This window comes from Gavia stellata, chromosome 5 (assembly GCF_030936135.1).
Source record: "Gavia stellata isolate bGavSte3 chromosome 5, bGavSte3.hap2, whole genome shotgun sequence".
Lineage (NCBI taxonomy): Eukaryota > Metazoa > Chordata > Aves > Gaviiformes > Gaviidae > Gavia > Gavia stellata.
Genome location: NC_082598.1, coordinates 40,154,893 through 40,177,940, shown reverse-complemented (window position 1 = coordinate 40,177,940; position 23,048 = coordinate 40,154,893). Strand labels below are relative to the sequence as shown.

Genomic DNA, 23,048 nt, shown 5'->3' with positions numbered 1-23,048 from the left:
GGGTGTCATGTGTTGTTTTCTGTTGCAGGCTGTCTCTTTTGCAAAATCAGACTCTTTAAAAGTGTCCTATATGCCTTATGACTCTTCGGTGATGGAAGTTTTTATTGGTGATGTTAACTGTAATAATAGCAGCTGCTCTGCTAATGCTATGAAGCTGGGAGTGTGTGTGTGTCCATGTGTCCAAAAACCAGTTTTCTCAGCCAGTTAGCCTGAGAAGAAGAAATTAATTCTTGACTCAGCAGCTGCCATTGGTCTACATTGCAGTTTACTTTGGTGAAGGATGTTTAAAGTTTGTTCTCCATCCTCCATATATGGTATTATAAAGCCATGGATAGCCAAATGCCGTCTCACATACCTTGATGATAGAGTTAAACTGAGAATTCTTGAAATGTGAAACTCCTTTTGCTTTGGTTTTGTGGGTTTTTTGTTAAACGTGATGCTGTTGCAGCTTGTTTCTCAAACTCTGCCAGATGGAGAAATTTAGTCCTATCTCTTCAACTAATATAAAAATTGCAGTGGTTAAAATCATAAGGTTAATGGGGTATGACAGGCTGAGTCTACTGTCTTCATTCTTTCTTTATTTGGGCATCATTATGATGGTAATAAATACAATTTCCGGCTCTGTATGGTTTATGTTCACAAATATTTTTTGCAATTTCAAAAATACCAAGATGTTTATGATGGACATCTGGGTGAATTACATGTGAGAAAAAGGTTGAGAATAAAAAAAAAAAAAGAGCTTAAAGGAAGATAGTTGAGGAAAACATATGTGTGCAACAAAACACTAACACAGTTACTTTAACAATATAAATAGTTCACTGTAATCTCATTGTAAACTCTTATTAGTGCACTGTAATCTCATTGTAATCTCTTCCAATCAGCCTTTTCTCAAGTGGGTTTTTTCTGAAATGATAGCCTTTATATTCCATTGTAATATTTGACACTAGATCATTCTTAAGAAAACTTGTTTTCGTCACAGAAAACTGTACTCTTTTTTTTTTTTTTAACTTTTTTAACTTTTTTTTCCCCCCTCAGTCCAAGGCACAAGAACTGACAACAGTAAAAATGTCCAAGTTTGGAGGTGGTATTGGTGCACCAAGCAAAGAGGAGAGGCTTAAAGAAGCTGCAGAAATACATTTAAGATTAGGACAAATTCAGCGATATTGTGAACTAATGGTAGAACTTGGAGAGGTAAAATATCAGTACGTTATTGAAGAACAATGAAATATGAAGGTTTCTGAAAACCAGCTACCCTAGCAAAGATGGGGTAGCAACAAAATGGATCATAAGTCCAGAAAAGAGTAATCTTGCTCCAATTATATTATTTTTAACATATGCAGTCTAATGCATAGCTCATTCCTTATTTAACCTCTTGATAAATTGATTTTTAATGGAAGAAACATGAAACTAGTTAAAAATACAGCTATTTCTCAAAATAAAATGATCAGGTTAAATGTATTGCTGCTTTCTTCTAGTGGGACAAAGCTCTCTCAGTTGCACCTGGTGTATCGATGAAATATTGGAAGAAGTTAATGCAAAGGTAAGGTAATAAAAATATGTTGCTGAATTGTAGCTTCTGTCCATAAAAGGACATGGACAAGTAGGAAGGATGAATACTAGTATCAGTTGTATTTGGCTTTTGTTGCAGCATTCTAGTGATGTTACTTCTGTTCAGTAAGCTTTGGGATGGAACTGTGGAGGATTTCAACAACGGTTTTGTGTACAGGAATCAAATTAAAGGGTTGAGCATAAATTGCAAGTTTAACTGGAAACTCTTTAGTGCAGTATCCAGTTTGCAAGTCTTCTGAGGTCTGGAAAGACAGATGGGTTTCAGTGAACTTTATATGGCTGCATCTAACACCTATACCATAGAGATAAGTTTAGTGATCAATTTTATATATATATATATATATAAAATCTTTCTTTTTTATTTATTAATTTGTTTAATTAGGAGAGCTGATCAGTTAATTCAGGAAGAAAATGATGATGTCATCCCGTATTGTATAGCTATCGGAGATGTGAAGAAACTAGTTTCTTTCTTTACTTCAAGAGGCCAGCTTAAAGAGGCTCTGCTTGTTGCACAGGTATTATTGCGTACAACAGTGTGGGAGATGTATTTAGCGATTCGTTTCTAACTCTGAAGATGACAAGCATATTTAAAAGGCTAGCTCTGTTCACTTTTGCAAAATGGCTAAATAATGATACCCTACTCTTTACTTTTGTATTGTATTGACCGTTTTTATGCAGAAATCATAAAAAGGTATCTCATGCTTACAGATTTTAAGCCTGATTCTTCTAAATTGCAATCAAATGCTCATCATGAAAACTGATGTATTCATTTTTCGTTGAAGTAGAAAATTAACCTGATTTTCAGCTGTCAGTATTGCCCTTAACATCTAAGACATGTAGAATTTCTCTTGCATTTCTACTGAGGTCTTGGTTATACTACTTCCTATAGAATCTTTGGGTGAAACTGCTCATTTGCAGTAGTAATCAATATAGGAAATCAAACTCTCTAATTAATGCAAAAACCAGTACAAGAGACTACCAAAAGCATGTGTGTCCCTTCTGCTTCCTAATGTAAACACAAGTTAAAGGGCACACAAAACATGCGAGATTGATACTTTGTTTTACTCTTTCTCACCATTCTTTTATTCTTTTTGAGTAATTTCTGCATACTTAATATAATTTGTTAAATAAACTGTTAAAGATTTGTTCCTGGTACCTTCTCTCATGCCTGCCTGTCCTTGAACGCTCAACTGCCTCAGAGATAAGAACTTAAATAATGCATGTGAATTTGTCCTTTAGAAATTGTTTATCTGTATGGTGTTCTAATAGTAGCTGAATAGTGCACAGAATGGAACTTCGAGGTATGCTTAAATTTAACAAGTTTATAATGTTTGAATCTTAAAGCTTTAGAAAGATCCTCATTTTTCTTATAAGAGAGACATTGCAGGTGTTGCTTTTATTATAATTCATAGACTAGTCTTTGTCTCTTTTATATTAAGCAATAAAATGCCAGGACTGACTTTCCCTTTTAACTGAGCCCAGAGTATTAATGTTGTTATCCTAGCTACACCTTAAAGCACATGAAAGAATTTCCTTTTAACCCACACTGATCTCTTCTCATTTAATGTTAGAAATAATTTATTGCCAGACACGAAAAAGGTTCAGCTTATGCCACTACGTTAAACCTTTCCAGATTTGCTGGTATACCTACTGAGAAGTATCTATGGAGTTCATCCTTCACTCACAGCTACTTGCTCCTTGGGGTGAAAAAACCAAGGTTGTAGCCCTCACTGTCCATTTTAAGTGTATTCAAATGCTGGAAGAATCCTGTACAAATGCATAGGAAGGAAGAGGTCTCTTGCTTCTGTAGAATTTCTTGTATGACTGGCTAAAACTAGGCTAAGATTTAGCTATGAATAAGTTCACTGGTTTAAACATTTCCTTTGTTATAACTGGGCTTTAGAAGGATTTTGATGGATCATAGATTTTTCTGTTGTTGTTGTTGAAAAATCACATTTCATATGCAGTTTGATTCGTGCATTAATTAATCCACTTTTTTATTCATTTCTAGGCAGCTTGTGAGGGAAATATACAGATGTCATCACTCTCCACAACAAGTGGATCTTCAAATTCTGGTGGAAACAATACAGATGATTACAATGAGTAAGTTGATCTGGTTTATATCTAAAGCCTCATTTTAGTGCAGAATGTAAAGTCATCAACGGAGCTAAACCTTAGTGGTTTAATGTTTAATTTGGCATCAGCAATGTAGAATTTGACAACAAAATATTACATCTTCTAGTACTTAGTTGATATAGTTCCTAGCTAACTGATGCTATACTGAATAATTTCCCCATTGTGCCTCCTTCTGGAACCAAATGGATTTTTCATATGTATGTATTATAAATACCCTTTTCATTTGCTTGATATTTAAGGTGCATTCCTATGCACTTAAATATGTTTAAATATGTAGCATATTAATTTAGAACTTTTGGTAAGTAGAGTAAGATTTAGCATTAACAAGTATCTGTGAGACCCTATGTTTTATGCATCTTCTCCTCCTGTAGCTTCACTGTTTATCATCAGTGAAGTTTCTGGCAATAGACACTGATGGCCATATTTTCAGTGTGTGTGCCCATAAAAGAAACCATGCATCTCTCCTTGTTTAGAACAGTGCTCAAAAACCTAAATTACATTATCGAGTTATATGTGTAGTAACAAAAGCAGCTTGGAGGCTGTGTAGTTACTTGTTTACATGTGCAGTTTTTGAGCAATTAGAGATATTTATGCAGAGTTCACAGGTACAGAATGAATGTCCAAATATTTGGTTTTTCTTCTGTCAATCTGAAGAGGCATTTCTATACTGATGTAGATTTTAGGAAACTGACCCACCTGAATATGCACCAATATAAGTAGTGGATAAAGCTCAAACTGATTGCTTTTTGAAAGCTAGTGGTGTCATTTTCTGTAAGTCAAATACAGAAATTTTAGGATACGGAAGCAAAAGTGGTGACTTGTGCATAAATTAAGAGCCAAAGAACTCCAACCTGTAAGTGACCTTGCAGAATTCATGTTTTGTTCTTGCAGGCTCCTGCACAAGGTCAGTAAAGAACTGGCAGAATGGTATTTCCAGGATGGCCATGCAGTGCTTGCAGCATGTTGCCATCTGGCTGTTGAAAATACAGAGGTAACTTTTTTTTTCTTTAACTATGGAAAGGCCAACACTGGCTTCCTTTTTACATATCAACTGTGTTTTAAAATGTATGTACCACATTCTAAAATGTATTACTTACACAAAGAAAATACCAAGTATATATTTACGTAGAAAGTTTGATCCTTACAATATTGAAGTTAGTAGCAAAACTCACCTGATACTATTAAACTCAAGATTTCTCTCATGCACAGAAAGTAGTATGTTATTATTTAATTGTATTTTCATATATACAATATCTTGTTATATTAGAAAATACAAGGTACCTAAGTACCTTACATGTATACATATACACATAGGTATTACTGGTTACTGTTCATGGTGACTCAAAAGACCCATTCAGAACTGGAACTTCACTGTGCTACAAAAGATGCAATCTCTACCTTGAAAAATTTGCAGTCTAAATGGTGAAGTAAATAGGAAAAAAAACCTCTACCCCTCAGTACAAAAATGGGGCTGACATGTGGGAAAGATTTTATTAGATTTTCATTTTGTTTGTAGTTCTAGAAACAAAATTTTGTTTCTTTTCCTCATTTTCTCTGGATTTTGTTGTTGCTGACTCAACATGTTCTTCCTCCTCTGTCTCCCAAAATGAGTAAAATTCCATCTTACTGAGCTGTTCAGAGAGAAAGCAATAATTGGTTAATGCCTATATTTCAGAATAGACATGTTTCAAGTTGTTGTGTAGTCTCTTACTGTTTAATATTCTGCTATGCCTGTCAGCATCTCTAGTTGCCCAGAGAGGGTAAGAACAGGAGAGTCCTTCCTGGTTTGGTTTGGTTTTTTTTTTTTTTGAGTCTCCTTTGATCAAGAGAGGGGAAATAAGTACTCTGAAAGCTAGTGTCCTTACTTAAGACTAGAAGGAATTGCTATCATGCTTTTTATGCATGATGTGTAATCTCTTTGGTTGAATAAAGGAAGATTCTGCTAAAGGAAATCTATTTGGTTATTTAAAAACTGATTAACTCGTGGTGCACAATTATTTACTCATTCAAGAGACCCAAATTATATATAAAGTTGCTTTAATTAATGCATATTTTGTCCTTCCGTAAAAAGCAGTCTCATAAATGAATGTCAAATGCTCAACATGGTGAATCCCCAAAAATGCTTGTGTCCCTTAATGATATAATTTTTTCATTGAGCAAGCTTGCGATGGCAAACCTGATTCGTGGAAATGAACTGGAGTTGGCAATCAGTGTGGGTACTGTCTTAGGAGAAAGTGCAGCACAAGCAACACATTATGCCCTAGAATTACTAGCAAGAAAATGTATGACAGTGACAACATGGTAAGAATTTCTTAATCCAAAGAAGATTTATTATTCTCCCCCCCTTCTCCCCCGACAAAACGATAAAGTTTTTTCATTATAGACACCAAAACACCAATGGGTAGGTAGAATAAGAATTGCTGCTTGAATAAGAATTGATGTATTAGACCTTTGAAGCACAGGGCATGCAAATGTTCTTCTTTAATCTCAAAATAGTTTATGTATGCATTGTAAATGAGAGAAGAGTCATTGTCAAACAGAGTATGAAACCCGCTGAAAAAAACCCTAGATACTTGGGCAATAGGTAGCATAGTAAGTCCTAGTCTGTACTGAGTAAAAATGACTGCTTCAGACAAAGTAAGGCTAGAATTGAATTATAAAATCAAAAGGAACAGAAGCTTAAGTAGGGTCTGTGAAGTGATTTTTAAGTACTTGCTTGAAAAATATAAAAACCTAAGAGGCTGAGGAATTATTTTATATTGGTATTGGGAATGCAAGACAGCTGACAAGATTTAAGGATGAAACAGAATTACTATTTAATTCTGCAGGAGTAGGTCATTTGTGTTGCATATAGGGGAAACTTTCTCTGCTAAATTTTCTTTTCCTCCTTGTAGTGGTTTTACTTTGAAGGATACAGTTTTGGTCTGTGTTTTTGTCTACCAAAGAAAAGCAGAAAATCTTCCTAAGGTATATTTGGCAGCTGTACATGTGTTTTGGAATTAACATTTCATAGAAAATGTGTGCTTAAACAGATATTGCAATTAAGCATTGGTATTTGCTTAAGCATCTAGAGGTAGCCTGAGAGACATATAGTGGAATTCCTCTCTACAGAACATTTAGCCTGCCTTAGACAATGAAGTATTGTAGAAAAAGATAAAATAAGAAATGGATGACTTGCTACTTTGGTTTTGCAATGATTTAGCATGTCTGCATTGCACCAGTTCTAACAGGGTTGTTTTGGCAGCTCCATCTGCAGCTTTTAAAGTGTCTGAAGCTCTTTCTCTGATCTCCCTGCCTTCATTGTGAAGAGTGAATTTTATGTAGCCTCTGATAGGAAGCACTGAATGTGGAGTTAAGAAAAACTGTGTATATTTTTTTCCAATTCCATAACAAAAGCTTGTTCTGATCTCAGTGCTGTAACAAGTACTTATAATAGTATGGCATTTACGTGTATGTACATAAAATTTCTGAAAACTTATGGCATGTGTACCCTGAGGTCTATATGGGTATATGTGATAAAATTTTAAATCGGTGTACTGCATATTGCCCAAGTATATGTCTGGATTTGTCAGTGGGTTTCATATGCTATACGGAACACCTATTACAACTGTACCCTGCAATCCTGGATTTTGATTTGTAGCCATTGGAGCATATTTTTCTATTCTCTAGGAAAAGATCAAAGATTCCTGAATCTCTTCACATTTTGTAATAAAGAGATATTGACACAGCATAGTACCCCTTGGTCCACTGCCTGTATAAGATCATGCATGGGGAAGCTGGAGTTCAGAGGCCTCTGATACTTGAAGGGCTCCCTTTTTGTTTTTACTGGTTGTTATGCTTAGGGATATCCATCAATTGGAAACATTTAATTGTAGAGACACACTTAATTGTAGACACCTGAAGAAATACTGAAAGGACCTTGATGGGTTGGTAATGAAATCAGTTATTGGTAGAATGTTTTGGGGTTTTGGTTGTTTTTGGGTTTTCAGGTTTTGGTTTTTTTGGTTGTTTGGTTTTTTAGAAGTGCTCTAAAATATCAAATCCAAACAGAAAAAGTCAAAACTGAACTTTCATGCCCTTCCTCATCTTTCCAAATCTACAGCCTTGGGAAAATGTGTGAACAGCATTTTGTTTTTGTTTAGCACCTAAATACCATTAAAAGCAACCTTCTGCTATTCAGAAGGCTAGTGGTATTTTAATTGAGATGCTGAATTCTGCATGTGCAGACTCAGCCACCTGATTTTGTTCTTTATACTGACAGTGTTTTCAGCTTGATTCTTAAAAAACATTCCAGGTAACATGATTTGTAGGCTGTTATATGAGGGCTTCTTCAGATTTTTTTTTTAAATAAACATTTGATTTCAGTTTTGTGGCTGAGCAATTTCTAATCACTTTTAAAAAAAAAATCTTTAAATTGCCTATGAAGATGAGTAAATGTGAGTAACTGATCTTGAAAATACTTTAAGAACTTATGAAATATACTATATTCTGAAAGAACCTTTCTGTATCTTGGAAAAGTGGCTATTACATGGTAATAGTATACAGATTTTCTAAAGGCCTTTTGGCATTAGCTTCTTTAGGTTGTCAAAAGGCATTGGAAAGATTTTTTTTGTTATTAAACAAACTAATTTAACCTGACCCATAGATCTGCTGTTGTAGTTTAATTATTTTCTATTAGATTTTTCCTCTGTAAAATAAGAATACAAAACAAAGTTTTGTTCATTACTGTTTCAATATCTTCCTTTTAGCTTTCCATCACTTGGATACAGGTATTTTGCTTGTTTATTAAAAGAGAAATTTGAAAAGTGTGTGACCTTACTAACGCTAAAAATAAGCTTAAACTAAGTGTTCTAATTTTTTAGTTGTGATCAATACTTGAAAGTGGGATAGAAAGCAGTTGCAAATATTGGACAGTAGCTTACTCGAACATTTTTAAGCCAAGGACCGCATTCTGAAAATCCAGGGGAACTCAGTAGGAGGTTTTGCCTTACATAGGGGCAACTCAGTCTTGTGGGTCACAGGAGGAATGATGTCTGCATGAATAGTCACAGAACAACCAGAATAATCAGTTATTAAAAGCTCAGTAGGATAATTGTTTCAAAATAATTTATTAATATTTACACTTATTCCCTCCAGCTGCTTGTTGTGTTAATGAAGGGGTAACAGATGGTAAAAAGTTAAGAATATTTCAGAAACGTCAGTTTGCTAAAACACAATTTTCCTTTCAGAAGGATGAAAATAGGTATCACATTCTTTTCTTGTATAATGTCTCTTTTGTAATGTCAGAGAAGCACTAGCCATTCTGGATGACTGAGAGATGCTTTATGCTGATGTCATGGAGCTCTAGAAACCTGGAAGCTTGCGGATGGTTTCATGACAGAGCCACATTAACATCTTTCCTTCTTTCAAATTGGATAGGTCCTACTCTCCCTTCCCATCCCTGCTCACATATTTTTCCAGTGTACTTTGAGGTGGTTCTAATGCTTGAGGATTGCACAGCTGTTTAATTCAACCAACTAAAGCAACAGAAAATTAACACATGATCTCTGAAAAAAGATGAATAGATTAAGCCTCATTTATTGCACCAATTATAGACTGAGGTTGCTTCTGGTCTTCTCTGGAAATAATATTGTTTTTCCAGTAAACCCTTCTTTATAAAAGGAATGTAAAAGAGAAAACAGAGTTTCCTCCTATTACAAACCATCAAGAGTAACTACATGTCATCTTTTGTTTGTGCAGGGATTTAGCAGCTGATCTTCTTATGATGATTCCTGATAATAAACTGCAGTTAGTAAAACTATGTGCTTTTTATCCTGGATGCATAGCAGAAATAAATGACCTGCATGAAAAGGTACAATGAAAAAGAATTTACCTGAGTGCTAACAAGAGGTTATGTATTGATTTGTTTACTAATTTCAGAAAATTTAAGGCCAAATAAATATGTAGGATGAATTTGTCACTAACAGTCTTATGTATTACTTATCTTTTTTTGCTCTTTTAGTTTTCATTTGACTTTATTTTCAGTACTGCACAAGAAGGACTTGAGTTCTTTAATTCTACTCTGTGTGTAGTCCTTCAGGTTACTTCCTGAAGTAGCTTATGATCTTCAGAATTACCTGTCAGTATGATTTATAACCTCCTCATCGCTGAAGTGCAGCCTTATCATGCCTTGGCAGATCAGTTTTCTGTACTATCCTGAATTGTTTTGCATCTTATGTCTGTAATCTCCTGAAATCCCCCCTTTCCTCTTCAGCTGCAGAAGGGTCTGCTCCACTAACTTCCTTAATGTTCAACTCAGACTGCACATCTATTAAGCAGTACTAAAAGTTCACAAAAACATTAGCAATGGAAGCTGATACTGCTTAAATTAAAGTTACAGAACCTTCTCCTCCTGTGTTGTTCTCTGGCCTAGATGGCTTTCTTAATGTGCATTATATGGAGGTATGTCCTTCAAACAATGACTCTTCTTTCAGAGAGAGTTTGATCTTACTGTTACGTGCAAACTTCAGTATTTCTCTGCATCTTAGAGAATTGTTTGAATAGTACAAGAATTCTTTCGCAAAATCTTTTGTTTTCCAGTGTAATCTTCCTGACGTAGAAGAATGTATGCAATTGGCAGAGACAATTCAGGCAGATGGGGATATATTAGAAACTATAAAGTACTACCTGTTAAGCACAGAACCTGAAAAGGCTCTCCCTATTGGCATTCAGTATGTGAAAGGTAGGTACCTGAACGAAGAAACTTTTTAAACTGTAAGTCATTTGTATATCTTGCCTCTTGAGATATTTTTATTTCCATTTCTCAACAGAACAACTTTGTGGCTCAGATTGGACTTTAGATTCAGTCTGTCCGTATCTTGATCTTCTAAGTTACATACGCACTGAACGACTAGTGTTGCATAAATGTAGTGAGTGAGTATATTTTCCTTACTTATAAAAGTGGAAGCTTCATTAAAGGAAACTTTAGGAATTTAAAAAATACAGGTGCACACTGGTAGTATCATTTTATGTTTACCAGAAAAGGGGTACAAAAAAACTGCAACAAGCAGGCTAGTTCCCAATATGGAGACTAGAATGTGGAATTTTCCTAAATTTTCAAGGTTTAGCAAGCAGAAAAAAGATATTTTACTGCTTCTTTCTCTTTGGGGCATTTACAATGGGTAAATCAATGTTGGTCTTATTTGAAGACTCTCACTTTGATCAGCTTTGGTTTCAGTTTCCTGAAGAAAAAGAGCAGTAGTACTGCATATAATATGGGTTTTTATGTCAAAGTGTTAAGGAAATTTGAGTTGTCACTCTCAGAATTAACTCTAAAATAGTTGGATAGCTGTGGTTCACCTTTATGACAGGTGGTTGAAACTAGGCCTGGGTGCCTGCACGGGTGTACATGTGAAGAACTAAAAGGAGCAAAGAGGTTCATTCTTATCTGTGGCCTGTGGGGAAACTTGGTGAAACCAAAGTCCACACTAATATGTGGGGCAATTTTATTTACATTTAGAGTTTTATCACATTAAAAGGTCTGAGTGAAATTGGTTTTGTAACTTTACATGGTTGTGCTTAATAACTGTGTTGTACATGCTATTTAAAATTTAATATAAAGCAGATGGAGTCTGTTTCAACAATTACATCACACAGAAAGTAAGCATAATCAGAAAACATATATTCTCCACAAAAGATGGATAGATAAATTAGGTTTTAAAATTATAATTTGAATATAAATTTGTTTAATGTTTTTGCAAATGCTTGTTATTGTTAATAATTAGTACTTGTCCCTTTACAGATTTCGGAATGAGTTGCTGATTTTGTGTGGTTACATTGGTGCTTTACTTGCTATCAGAAGACAGTACAACAGCATTGTACCTGCACTTTATGAGTATACAAGGTAATACTATGTTTTCAGTAACACTGAGAAATTTCAGTCCCTATTATGATGTATGCCATACATTGTCCCCACTTCCCCCTCCCCCCACCAAAAAAAAAAAATCAATCTGAGTTCCCAGTTCTGTTATGAAGTTATGAGGGTATACCCATGCCTGCATATAGAACCTTCTTTACTTTCTTTATGCATTACACATGTAGAAGTTTCTGAGGTAATGCAACAAGTTGTGAATTCAGGATTTCAGTCAAACTCAGTTCTGTAAGAAAAACAATTTTTAGAAGTAGATGAGTATTCAGCGTTACCTCCATGCATGATTATATGTTGACAGTAACAGTTCTAATTTTGTATCTGCGTAGACCATTTGCCAAGACTTGCTCAGTAGCAAGAAGGACAAGCTTTGAATTTACAGTTCATAACTAGGCACTAGCTTGATTCCCACCAAGAAACCTGGCTTGACCTTCTGTTACTCAGTGAGCTAATATTCCCGGGCATTAATACACTTGACCTGGCCCACTTGATCTGACCTGGCCTGGTCCTGGCCCAGCTCAACCCTAACCAGTCACCTGACTTGACCTGACCTGACTAGGCCCACTTGACTGACTTGAATCAGCTCAGCCTGACCCAATTGAATTGACCTCACTCACTTCATGTGACCCAACTTGGCCTACGTGACGTGACTGGACTTGGCTTGACTGGGGTTGACTTGACCCAGCCCACTTGACTTGACCAGACTGGGCTTGACCCAGCCCAGTCCAGCTTGGCCCAACCTACTTGATCCTACTCGAGCTGACCTGCTTGATTTCACTTGGTATACTTGACTTGATCTGATCCCATTTGTCCCACTTGGACTTGAACTGACCAGCTTGGACTTGAAAGGAGAAAGATTAAGATCAGTAAGATCTTTAAGATCAATAAGATCTTACCTGGTAAATAAAATAGGCTTACATACAGTACTCTAGTAGTCTTTCCTCAGAGTATAACCGTGATTGTTTAGTCTTCCTGTCTGGTTTGGTAACAGTAGTACTATCAGCTGACTAATTTCCGTTTCTGCTTCACCATTTGGGACTGTCAAATGCTTTTGGTTTTGTTACCTGACTTGCTGGGTAGCAAGGCCAGCTCCAAGATGTCACTGATTTCATAGTGCAAGCTGCATTGGCATTGTACTAGCTGCTCTAACTGACCACTGTAGCTTTGCTATCAATTTCAGCTCATTTATCTCTTTATCAAGAATAAATATTGCATATATGTTGTCCACTCCTTCCACACCTTACTAGAATTGTGAACTTTTCTACACCACCTGATATTTTGTCAGAATTGTCTACCAAGGATAATCAAAGAACATAAATTCAACTTGTCTTAGATCTGTGTGTTTGCCCCTTTTCCTTGACTCCTCTCCATTAGATGTCTCAGCAGCATTCCTTCCCTCTTACCCATCCTCATATCTGAAACTAGGTGAGAGGATAGGGAAAAGGGAAAAGGACTGGGTTTGGGTTTTGTTTTTGGTTTGGTGGGGTTTTTTCGGAGCCACCAGGCTTGTGTATGGAAAACAACAAGATGAAATATAAGCTTTTACAGAAAGGATATTCTGATACGGAAATTAATAGACTAGTAACAAGCCAACTCAGTTTGTGATACTTTGGCTGTCAAGCTTTGAGTTTTCCTGGGATTTAAAGAACCACAGAACAATACTGTTCTAAATTTTTTTCTCAGATTGCCCAATATTTTCAGGATTCATAGATTTTATTTTTTAGATTCCAGCCCATCTTAAACTGGACAGTTAAATGCTTAAGCTGGACATTTTTAAGGCATCCCAACACAAAGGGAAGTTTGCTGAATTAGGTCAGGTAATAACTGTCCCTTGTATTATATTTTGATAAATAATAAATGCAAGGGTTTTGAAACTGTTTTCCAGAAGTAATCAGGTAAAACAAGGCTGTCTCAGAGCATGTATTGTACCATGTTACTCTAACTGTATTTTTATGATATCTACTATATATAGACAAAATGGGCCCTTAATTTTAGTAAAGTTCTCATTATTAAGAAATAACACATATAGCCTTAAAATAAAAAGAAAAAAAAAAGTACTAATTAAAGACAAGCTTAAATAAGAAGGTGTGAATAGGGATAATTAAAATCAAACTTAAATGAAAAGGTATACTTTTACATCTAGTAATTTAATATTTCTGAGGTTTAGTATCATGATTATCATGAAGGATCAATTTATTTCCATATAAAGCTATTTCCATATCCAATCAAAAATAGTTTTATATTACTACTGTCTATCTTTTTTTTCTTTTAAGAAAATATTTATTGTTAGAATTAATTTGGACTTTAATTATTTGCATTCCTTTTCAGTCAGCTTTTAAAAAGACGGGAAGTATCTGTACCTTTGAAAATTGAACAGCTTTCTGAGGAGCTAGATGCATGGAGAGCTTGTACTCAATTAAACAAGTACGTGGAAAAATAGAAAATTACCATGAATGAGACTATTAGTATTTAAATGTTTAGTTGTAAATACAGTATTTATTTCCTTTGCAAAATCTGAATATGAATGTAAAAAATGAGTATTTTGTGGCTTTTAATTTCTAACACAAATTAAGATGTATAGTTGAAAAACAAGTGTCTTTTGTTCATAGGTCTGCCGATGAATTGCCAGGCACCCCGCCATCTGAATCGCAGAGAACAGTGTATTCAATACTTGTATCACGAATACAAGAGGAGCCTCTGAAAGGAATGGTTGGGCCAGATTATGTCACTGGATCAAATCTTCCTAGTCATTCAGATGTTCACATCTCTTGTTTGACAGGGCTAAGAATACAGGTACGGTTTCAGAGAGCTGAGGTGTTCTTTCTCCGTGATAGCATTGACTAGTTGTGATCCCTCCCATCATTTGGGAGGAAAAAATGCTTTCCCTGTTGTCACAGTAGCAGAAGTTAGAGGACAAGTGCTGACATCTTCTGTATAGGAAAGGCTATATAAAGAAGAATTGTCCAATCAAATAATTGCCCATTTTCCCCAATCCGAAACGTTTTAATTTCCATGGGAAAGACGGATTTCCTTTGACAAATGTTCTGTCTAAAGTGCATGCCTACTACCTCACCACAGCTTGAATAAAAACCAGGAAATTATTTATCTTCAACCACATACTAACATTATTCTATTGTTAGTACTTACCGTTATGGAAATGCATGCTATAAAACTTGTAATTCATGATTAATTAAAGCCAGATATTAGAAGACTAAGTATTCAAATATATGTCTTTATCACTCACATAGAGCTTTATGATCAAAACATTCTAGTCCTTACAACACCTTTTTGGTATATGTTCTTATTTCCATAAAGGGAAAACTGACAGAGCCTGAAAATACTACTCTCAGGCTCCTGTCTCCAGCCAGTGCCTCAGTGTGAATTTACCCTCTTATACAAGGCTGAGTCTGTTTCCTCTGTCCAGTGCAAGATGCCAGCCCAAAGAGTAACAGGGTTGTTCAGGGATTAAGTTTTGCATCAGAAATTGGAGATTACAAAATGGTAGCAGAGTTTTTGAGGTAAACAAAATTTCACAACTGCATACTATCAAGTCTAAAAAAAACTTGCTGCCAACACTTCCACATTAGACCCATGGTCTCTGAGCATGGCTCTACTCTCAATATTTGCTAACAGCCACGTAAAGCTGCCGTTGTTATAATCCATTCAACAAGAATAGCAAATATGGTGTCACCAGCTTGTCATCTACAATATCCTTATTTCCTTATTAGTGAATATTAGGAGTCGTTGCTTTAGGCATGCAGAACAGCTCACAAATCACTTAGTTAATACTAAGGTATCGTAGCCTAATTGCTTGGGTTTACAAGTTGTAAGTAGCAAGTTCAGAGAGCATGACTCTTTAAGGAGGCACGTAAAATGAATTGCAGCTTTGAGATCATATTTTGTCAAATGAAGAAATTAGCAAATACCTCTTGTTCCATCAGATAAATTAGTATTTTGTCCATGCTTTTCATAGTGAACATTCAAAATTATTCTGTAGACTGCATGTAGACTCCATGTTTTCAAACAATTCATGGAGGCATTATATTATTCTTTTCATAGATGGCAAAACACACAGATCAGCACCGATAATGACAGACACAATGAAATATGTACAGTATTCTGAAGTAAAAAACCTTATTACCTCAGACTGTAATTCAGGCTAAATTTAACTCTGGAATAATTGACAAACATATATAAAATACCACGATTATTAAAAATCAAACTAAAAATTTAAGGATTATGAAATGTTGGATCTCCAGATTTTGGAACGTAACAAGTTCACTCAATTTATAATGTCTAATTACCAAAGCTTTAAGTTGGTGGGGTACAATTTTTGCACAAAGGTAGATGGTAGTTGTAAATCATGTTTTTATGTCCTTCGTAGATAAAACAAAATGTGCTTTCTGTTGTGGTAGCCTTTACACAATACATGTGTACTTTCTTTTTCTTTCCCTCCCCAAACATTTTTACTGTACAGGGTCCAGTGTTCTTCCTTGAGGATGGAAAATCTGCTATTTCACTGAATGATGCTTTGATGTGGGCCAAAGTGAATCCTTTTTCACCACTAGGAACAGGAATACGACTTAACCCATTTTGATGAGGTCTTCTCCTCTATACTTTGTAGTGCTTAAAACAACACCCTTGGGGTTAATACTGATTTAACCTTGATTGTCAAAGGATAGAAAGATGGCAGTTGACTCCTCCTGAAGGGCAATTACGTGGACTTAGAAAATTGTAAAATGAGAACAAGAAAATGTTTTCTATACAAACGTTTGTTGATAATCCAAAGAAAAAGTTATTTGAGAATCCAAAGAAAAAAAGAAAAGTCCTAACTTCATAGACAGCCATGTCTTTTTATAAATAGGAATAGTGTTGTCAGACAATACACACATATTTCAGTCAACTCTGTAAACAGATGCCTTGTAAAGGAAGTAAGGAACTATCTGCACATTATCAAAATATTGATAACAAACTGTGAAATCCATAAACATACTTTCAAATACATAATAATAGAACTACTTTATTGATAGCCACTGCCATGTGTTTTTAGAATGACTGAAATCCTTCGGCTGTTTCACACATTGTGTCCCCCTTTTCAATTTTAACTAATTTTTACACACAGGACTATACCAAAAGAAAAATTTAAAAAGTGCTTAGATAATTTTTTTCATCCATTAGTTATTGCGCTTTAATAGCAGTACAAAGATGTTTACTAATGTTTTGTTTAGAGAGGTTTGAATATCTAGATTATAAAATTCTATTTTCTAATAAGTTCATCTTTGGCAACTGTCCCCCTTATACTTTCACTGGAAGCTAAAATATATTTATAAAATTTTTTTTTTTAAACAAAGGGTTTGTAAGGAACAAATAGCAAATGTATTGAAATTATTTAAATATGTTATGTACATTTAAAATACTTGTTTTCTTTTTACATTTTGTATTAGTTATAAATATACATATTAGTATGACAGACCAGAAGTAAATACTTGTGCATATATTTTTATTTACTAAAGCTGTGCTCAAATGGAAAGAAAATGATGGCAAAAGAATACTGAAAATATTTAAATTTTAAAGCTGTGTCTAGTATGAAATTTAATCATAAAGCAAACTTATACCTATCCATATTAATAATTATTCTTATTAATAATTCTTATAATCAGAATTACCTGTAGAAAAAGATGCCTTGGTTACAATATTCTTTATTAGCTTAATTGATGGCACACAAGCAAAAATCTACTTTATCTGTTATGTTTTTTGCTGCTGCTTTAGAATAAATTTTAAAATTCTGATAGTTGCGTAAAATGTAAAGAAGCTGCAATTAAAAATTGGCAGAACTATTTCAAGAGAAACTGTAGTAGAACTGGAAATAACACAAGGTCTCTTTTAGCAGACCCTATCTAACAAAATCCTCAATATATAGGTAAGCAATGCCCTCATTTAACTAGAAATAACAATGCCACCATGCTGGAAAGGTGGGATGGAGATCAGAAATAAAAAATTCTTGGTTTTTGTTTTGGTTTTGTGGGGTTTTTTTCTCTTTGACAGAATGAAATTTTAACTTTTCAATATTCTAGAGTGTTATTACAAGGGTTTCTGGTATAAGAATATATTGGGGGGGAAAAAAGCTTAGCTGTTTTGTAACCCATACAAAAACATTTTTGTACATTCTTGGATGCTGGAACAGAATGTTTTCCTTTTTGCATGTGTTGTTTGGAAAATGTTTTCCTTTGTTTAACCCTGTGGAGCTTGGAATGAGAATTGGATTTCGGAAATAAAAATTCATAGTTTTTGAAAGAATTTTCCAGCAGTCAGTATCTGATGGATTGCTTCTGTCAAATGAAAGACTAGCTATGTTTTAGCACATAAATTGTACAACCTTGTATGTAAAAGTTGTTAATACAGAATTGGAGAGCAAAGGTAAGAACTGAACTGCAGCCCCATGACCAATGATTGACTCAGCTGCCACTATACTATATTTAAAATCTTTTGCTGTGTTCTAAGGATTTTTACCGATGTTTCACAGTTTAAATTTCTTACAATATGTAATATAACTGCATCAATTTGTTGTGCATAAATTGTGCCTTAACATGGAATCCTAGACAAATCTACTGTCTCTTTAAATTGGAGAGTGAGGGTTAAGAACGCTTTCATTGCTGAAATACAAAAATTAAGTCAAAGGGTGCTTTTTATATTGGGAATCCATCAGGTAACAGCCATTGTGAATAAAATGAGGTTGCATTTTTCTTTAAGGTGGTTGTACCCCATGTGGTGAGTGAGGGGAACAGCAGAGAAGGTAATTGTGTCTACTGCTACAACTGTGGTTGCAACTGTCACACTGTAGGTTCATCATTTTCAAAAGTAATTTCAGATTGTTTGCCAATGTGTGACTTCATTGTCTGGCACAGCTACTCAAATACAGATATTTCCCCTTAATATTAAAGAATCCTTTGTCTTCAAATGATTGTTTGACTCTTCTGTAAAAGTCGTATCTCTTATTTGAATAAAGAAATTTATCAAGCTGTACAGCTAGTGCTTTCCAATTACTATTAAATCTCAGTTAAGTTTAACATCACTTTATCCCTACAAAACCAAATTCATTGTTCTATTGAAAGAATCTGACCAACATTACTGACATGTTTGTAAGCTTCACAGGCTGCAGTCATGTGAGACTTTCCTAGGTGGGTTCCAAAACAATCCAAAAAAATCTATCATGCTATAAACTCTTCCTATTGCAAAGACTGCCTGTAAAATGAGATATGACACTTTTAAATCCATGTTGTTCATTTTTTTCATTGGGTAAAATCATTTAAATCCAGAATTACAATTTAAGATGACACTAACGCAAGAAACTCCCTTCATTCTTTACACAGAAAACAAAACTAAAATACCAGTCTAGATACCTTTTTCAGAACAGACATTGGTTTGTTGTTTTTTGGTTTTTAAACTTGAAGCTTATATGTTTATGTAGGAAGGAAATGAAATCCAGGGTCATCTTTGCTCTAGACAAGAATTACTAAAAACATGGGGTGGGAAATATGTTTAGAAAAGCAGTTGTGAAGACCAGTATGCATTTGCACAATAGGTCAAGGTGTGAAGACATGAAGTACACTTTCAGTTTTAGTGAAAATTTCACATGCAACAATTACACTTTGTGGCTTCTAATGTTGTATCACTAACATCTGTGTCAGAAGAATTCACTTATAAAATAGTAAACAAACTCTAGGAAAAAATGATGCTGAAAAGGTAGCTAGGCAATGTTATAAACCCAAGGAAATTACAGTATTGAAGAAATTAAGAAATAATAATAAAAGCTGTATTTTTAGAATATGATTATTTCAAATCGGTTTTTAATTTATTTGCTTAACAGAGAATTGTTCCCTAACACACAGGGAACTTAAATTTCTTTTTGTTGATTATGCAGTCAACCCTACTGTAATCAGAATGGGGTTTCTGTTTCAAAGTTCCACTCTCTAGGTAATCCTTTCAGTGGTCTGCTGGGAGGTACGAAGCATCCATTGTAACAGGAGGGGTCAGCTTGCTTCACCTGGTTTTCTTTAAAATGAACACCTGTTTTGCCTCTTGTTTCTGAGGAATCTAGATGCAAGTGAGGGGAAAAATAATTTGGAAAGCTATATTAAAAGAAAGAGTGGCTGTGAAGATTCAGAGTATTAAAACTCCATAATTTAAGGGTGATTAAAACAGCATTGTCACTTTTTACTTTAAATTTAGTGTACAATTTTATAGTTAAACAGTGAAAGAAGGCCTCATCTTCCCCCATGTGGGCAACATTTTAGCCTTATAGATGCATCAAGCCAAAACACTACCATCTTCTGAGGGTATGGTTATTTCACAGAATCACTAAGGTTGGAAAAGACCTGCAAGATCATCAAGTCCAACCGTCAACTAACACCACCATGCCCATTAAAACATGTCCCACAATGCCTTGTCCACACGTTCCTTGAACACCTCCAGGGATGGTGACTCCACCACTTCCCTGGGCAGCCTGTTCCAGTGTTTCACCACTCACTCAGTAAAGAATTTTTTCCTAATATCCAGCCTGAACCTCCCCTGGCGCAACTTGAGGCCATTTCCTCTTGTCCTGTCACTCGTCACCTGGGAGAAGAGACCAACACCCACCTCACCACAACCCCCTTTCAGGTAATTGTAGAGAGCGATGAGGTCTCCCCTCAGCCTCCTCTTCTACAAACTGAACAATCCCAGTTCCCTCAGCCACTCCTCGTAAGGCTTGTGCTCCAGACCCCTCACCAGCTTCGTTGCCCTTCTCTGGACACGCTCCAGCACCTCAATGTCCTTCTTGTAGTGAGGGGCCCAAAACTGAACACAGGATTCGAGGTGCGGCCTCACCAGTGCCGAGTACAGGGGCACGATCACCTCCCTGCTCCTGCTGGCCACACTGTTTCTGATACAGGCCAGGATGCTGTTGGCCTTCTTGGCCACCTGGGCACACTGCTGGCTCATCTTCAGCCAGCTGCCAATCAACACCCCCAGGTCCTTTTCTGTGGGGCAGCTTTCCAGTCACTTTTCCCCCAGCCTGTAGCATTGCATGGGGTTGTTGTGACCCACGTGCAGGACCGTGCACTTGGCCTTGTTGAACCTCATTCAGCTGGCCTCGGCCCATCGATGCAGCCTGTCCAGATCCCTCTGGAGAGCCTTCCTACCCTCGAGCAGATCAACGCTCCCAATGTAGGCTATTGTTGGTGGGAAAAGGGAAAAATATATACAAAGAACCTGAAAATTGATCTGACTGATCAGTCTGGGACTATTGCCACCAGTGTCCATACCAGCCAAACACATTGGCATCTATGTGGGTAAGGCCATCGTGTGGTTCAGCAGCATGCCTAGGAACAGGACTCAGTCTGGCTACAGAGGTGACTATTCATGTCCCACTTTTCCTGCACCATATCCTACAGTTCTCTATGCAGCCAAGTTGTCTGTCAATGCTGTGGGAGTTACTGCTTAAGTAAGGACTGGAGCACCTGCCCAATCACACATTCATCAACAAAATGAAGATCTTCATTACATAATTGGAGGGAGGAAAACTGATTTCAGTATGGTGAAAGTATCCATAATAAATCAAATATCTGAGGAATGTAATAGAAGCACTTCTGAATATTAGAATAATTTCTACAGTTGCTATGCCAGGGAAAAGCTCAAAGCAATTTTATGTTAAAAATAAAAAATACTGGCAACCTCTTCCAAACTTCCTATTTTCTAAGAAATTGTATCTGTTGTCTTCAAATTTTAAACACAAAATCTCTTTGTTGCCTTTACAGCAAAAGCAAACCAAAACCACACATTACAATCTGAAAAGATTAAAATGAAGATGTGAGAAACAAACCTACGTGATGTGGCAAACAGTTTTACCTTTGGGCTATGAGCTACGTTCTCAGAGGATGTGGAGCAACAAAGATGGTGAACTGCACGTTGTCCCAAACTTGGTTTAATGTTAACCACCCTTTAAAGCAAAAATCACAAGCTGTTCATTTCAGCAGTATGTTAACCAGCTGATCAGTTAGTTATTCAGTTTTCTAGTTTATTTGCAGTTACTACCCTCCCCCCCACACTTGATTTACACATCCAGGTGATCTTGGCAGCTGTATAAAATGAACACTACACCAAAAAGAAAAGGAAACAAATCCTCTAAAGAGAAGGGGAAACATTAAACAGGTTGTATGGTAAAAGTGCACTGTATCTTCTTTTTAAACCAAATGTTTTGCACATGTTGAAAAAAACTAAAATGAGATGGCTTTTGGAGGCATAACATGCATGAAATCATTGTATCATTATAAATAAGCATGAAATAGAATGTTGAGAGATTACCCAGTATGTCTTGAAACCACACATGCTGAATTTAAACAACTTTAATTATTTGAAGAGTAAAATCATTAAATCAGTCTAGTTAAACATCTTAATTGGCAAAGTAGGTCCAATATTGAAAGAAAGAAAAAAAAACACACACGGACAAACTGTGATCATATACATACTTCTGATGATCCAGAACAAATTTTTCATTTGATGTCTGGCAATCAGTATACTTCATTCTCTTCAGAAATTTTAAAGACGCAGCTAAATGACTGACCTGAAGTTTAATGTCTAAATTCTGTTTGCTTATGCTTCATTTGTTCCTGCAACTACCACTGATACCAAGAAGCTGGAAGAACTTGTACAGTCCCAGTACATGCAACACATGTTACACCATTAAAAAATAGAAGAGGAGATTTTTTTACCTTGGCCTGGTGCATAGAAGAGACTTATATGGGAATGTTAGGTTCCAGTATTTGGAGAAGGACACTGAGAACTCTCAGGAGTGCAGAACAGGGCTCCAAAATGAAGCAAACCAGAGAACTCAATCTCATTTGGGAAACATCATTGATACGGCCGTCATGTCTTTTAATTGAGACAGGCTGTCTTCCAAAAATAAAAAGACTCGCTTTAGTTAACACACTGGTTAGGAAGTTGAATGTAAGAAAATTCAAGTGAAATGCAGTGGCCTGGAAGACAGAGGAGGTCAAACTAGACAGGCTAACGATCTCTTTAGACCTCCAAGTATCTGAACTGATTACAGTAAGACCAATACATATACAAACATCTGCAAGATTGGATTGATACAGGAGTATTTTTTTTTTAAAAGGTCATATAGTGTGTCTTACAGAAGAGAGGAATAATAAACAACATTAAAATGAACATAACTCCAATGGATTGATTTAAAAATACCCTTTTACTCTTGAAGACCATTTGATACTATCACTGATCCAATTCCTAACGCTCATTATCCACATATGGTAAATTAACCTAATAATTAGCAGAAGAAGGAAATAATTAGCTACTGCTTTATCACTTCACCTGCTCTTTGCAAGGCTGAACAAACCCAATCGTCTCAGCCTTGTACCCAGAGCCATTTATTTCTTCAAAGAAT

General features: G+C 35.7%; 1 protein-coding gene across 3 annotated transcripts in view; it reads left to right on the top strand.

The window, feature by feature from the left end:
• WDR17 (WD repeat domain 17) overlaps positions 1 to 16,208 on the top strand; it is a 47,009-nt gene extending 30,801 nt beyond the window's left edge. For 2 of the 3 annotated variants that reach the window (XM_059817725.1, XM_059817726.1), the window contains 14 exons: positions 1,036 to 1,191; positions 1,476 to 1,540; positions 1,952 to 2,084; positions 3,581 to 3,672; positions 4,597 to 4,696; positions 5,867 to 6,006; positions 8,454 to 8,474; positions 9,445 to 9,556; positions 10,285 to 10,426; positions 10,515 to 10,617; positions 11,486 to 11,587; positions 13,940 to 14,035; positions 14,221 to 14,404; positions 16,089 to 16,208. In XM_059817725.1, coding sequence (XP_059673708.1) covers positions 1,036 to 1,191; positions 1,476 to 1,540; positions 1,952 to 2,084; positions 3,581 to 3,672; positions 4,597 to 4,696; positions 5,867 to 6,006; positions 8,454 to 8,474; positions 9,445 to 9,556; positions 10,285 to 10,426; positions 10,515 to 10,617; positions 11,486 to 11,587; positions 13,940 to 14,035; positions 14,221 to 14,404; positions 16,089 to 16,208 — 1,566 coding nt within the window. The remainder of the gene's footprint in view (positions 1 to 1,035; positions 1,192 to 1,475; positions 1,541 to 1,951; positions 2,085 to 3,580; positions 3,673 to 4,596; positions 4,697 to 5,866; positions 6,007 to 8,453; positions 8,475 to 9,444; positions 9,557 to 10,284; positions 10,427 to 10,514; positions 10,618 to 11,485; positions 11,588 to 13,939; positions 14,036 to 14,220; positions 14,405 to 16,088) is intronic. The other variant, XM_059817727.1, reaches the window with a different exon arrangement.
• The last annotated feature ends 6,840 nt before the right edge of the window (positions 16,209 to 23,048 follow it).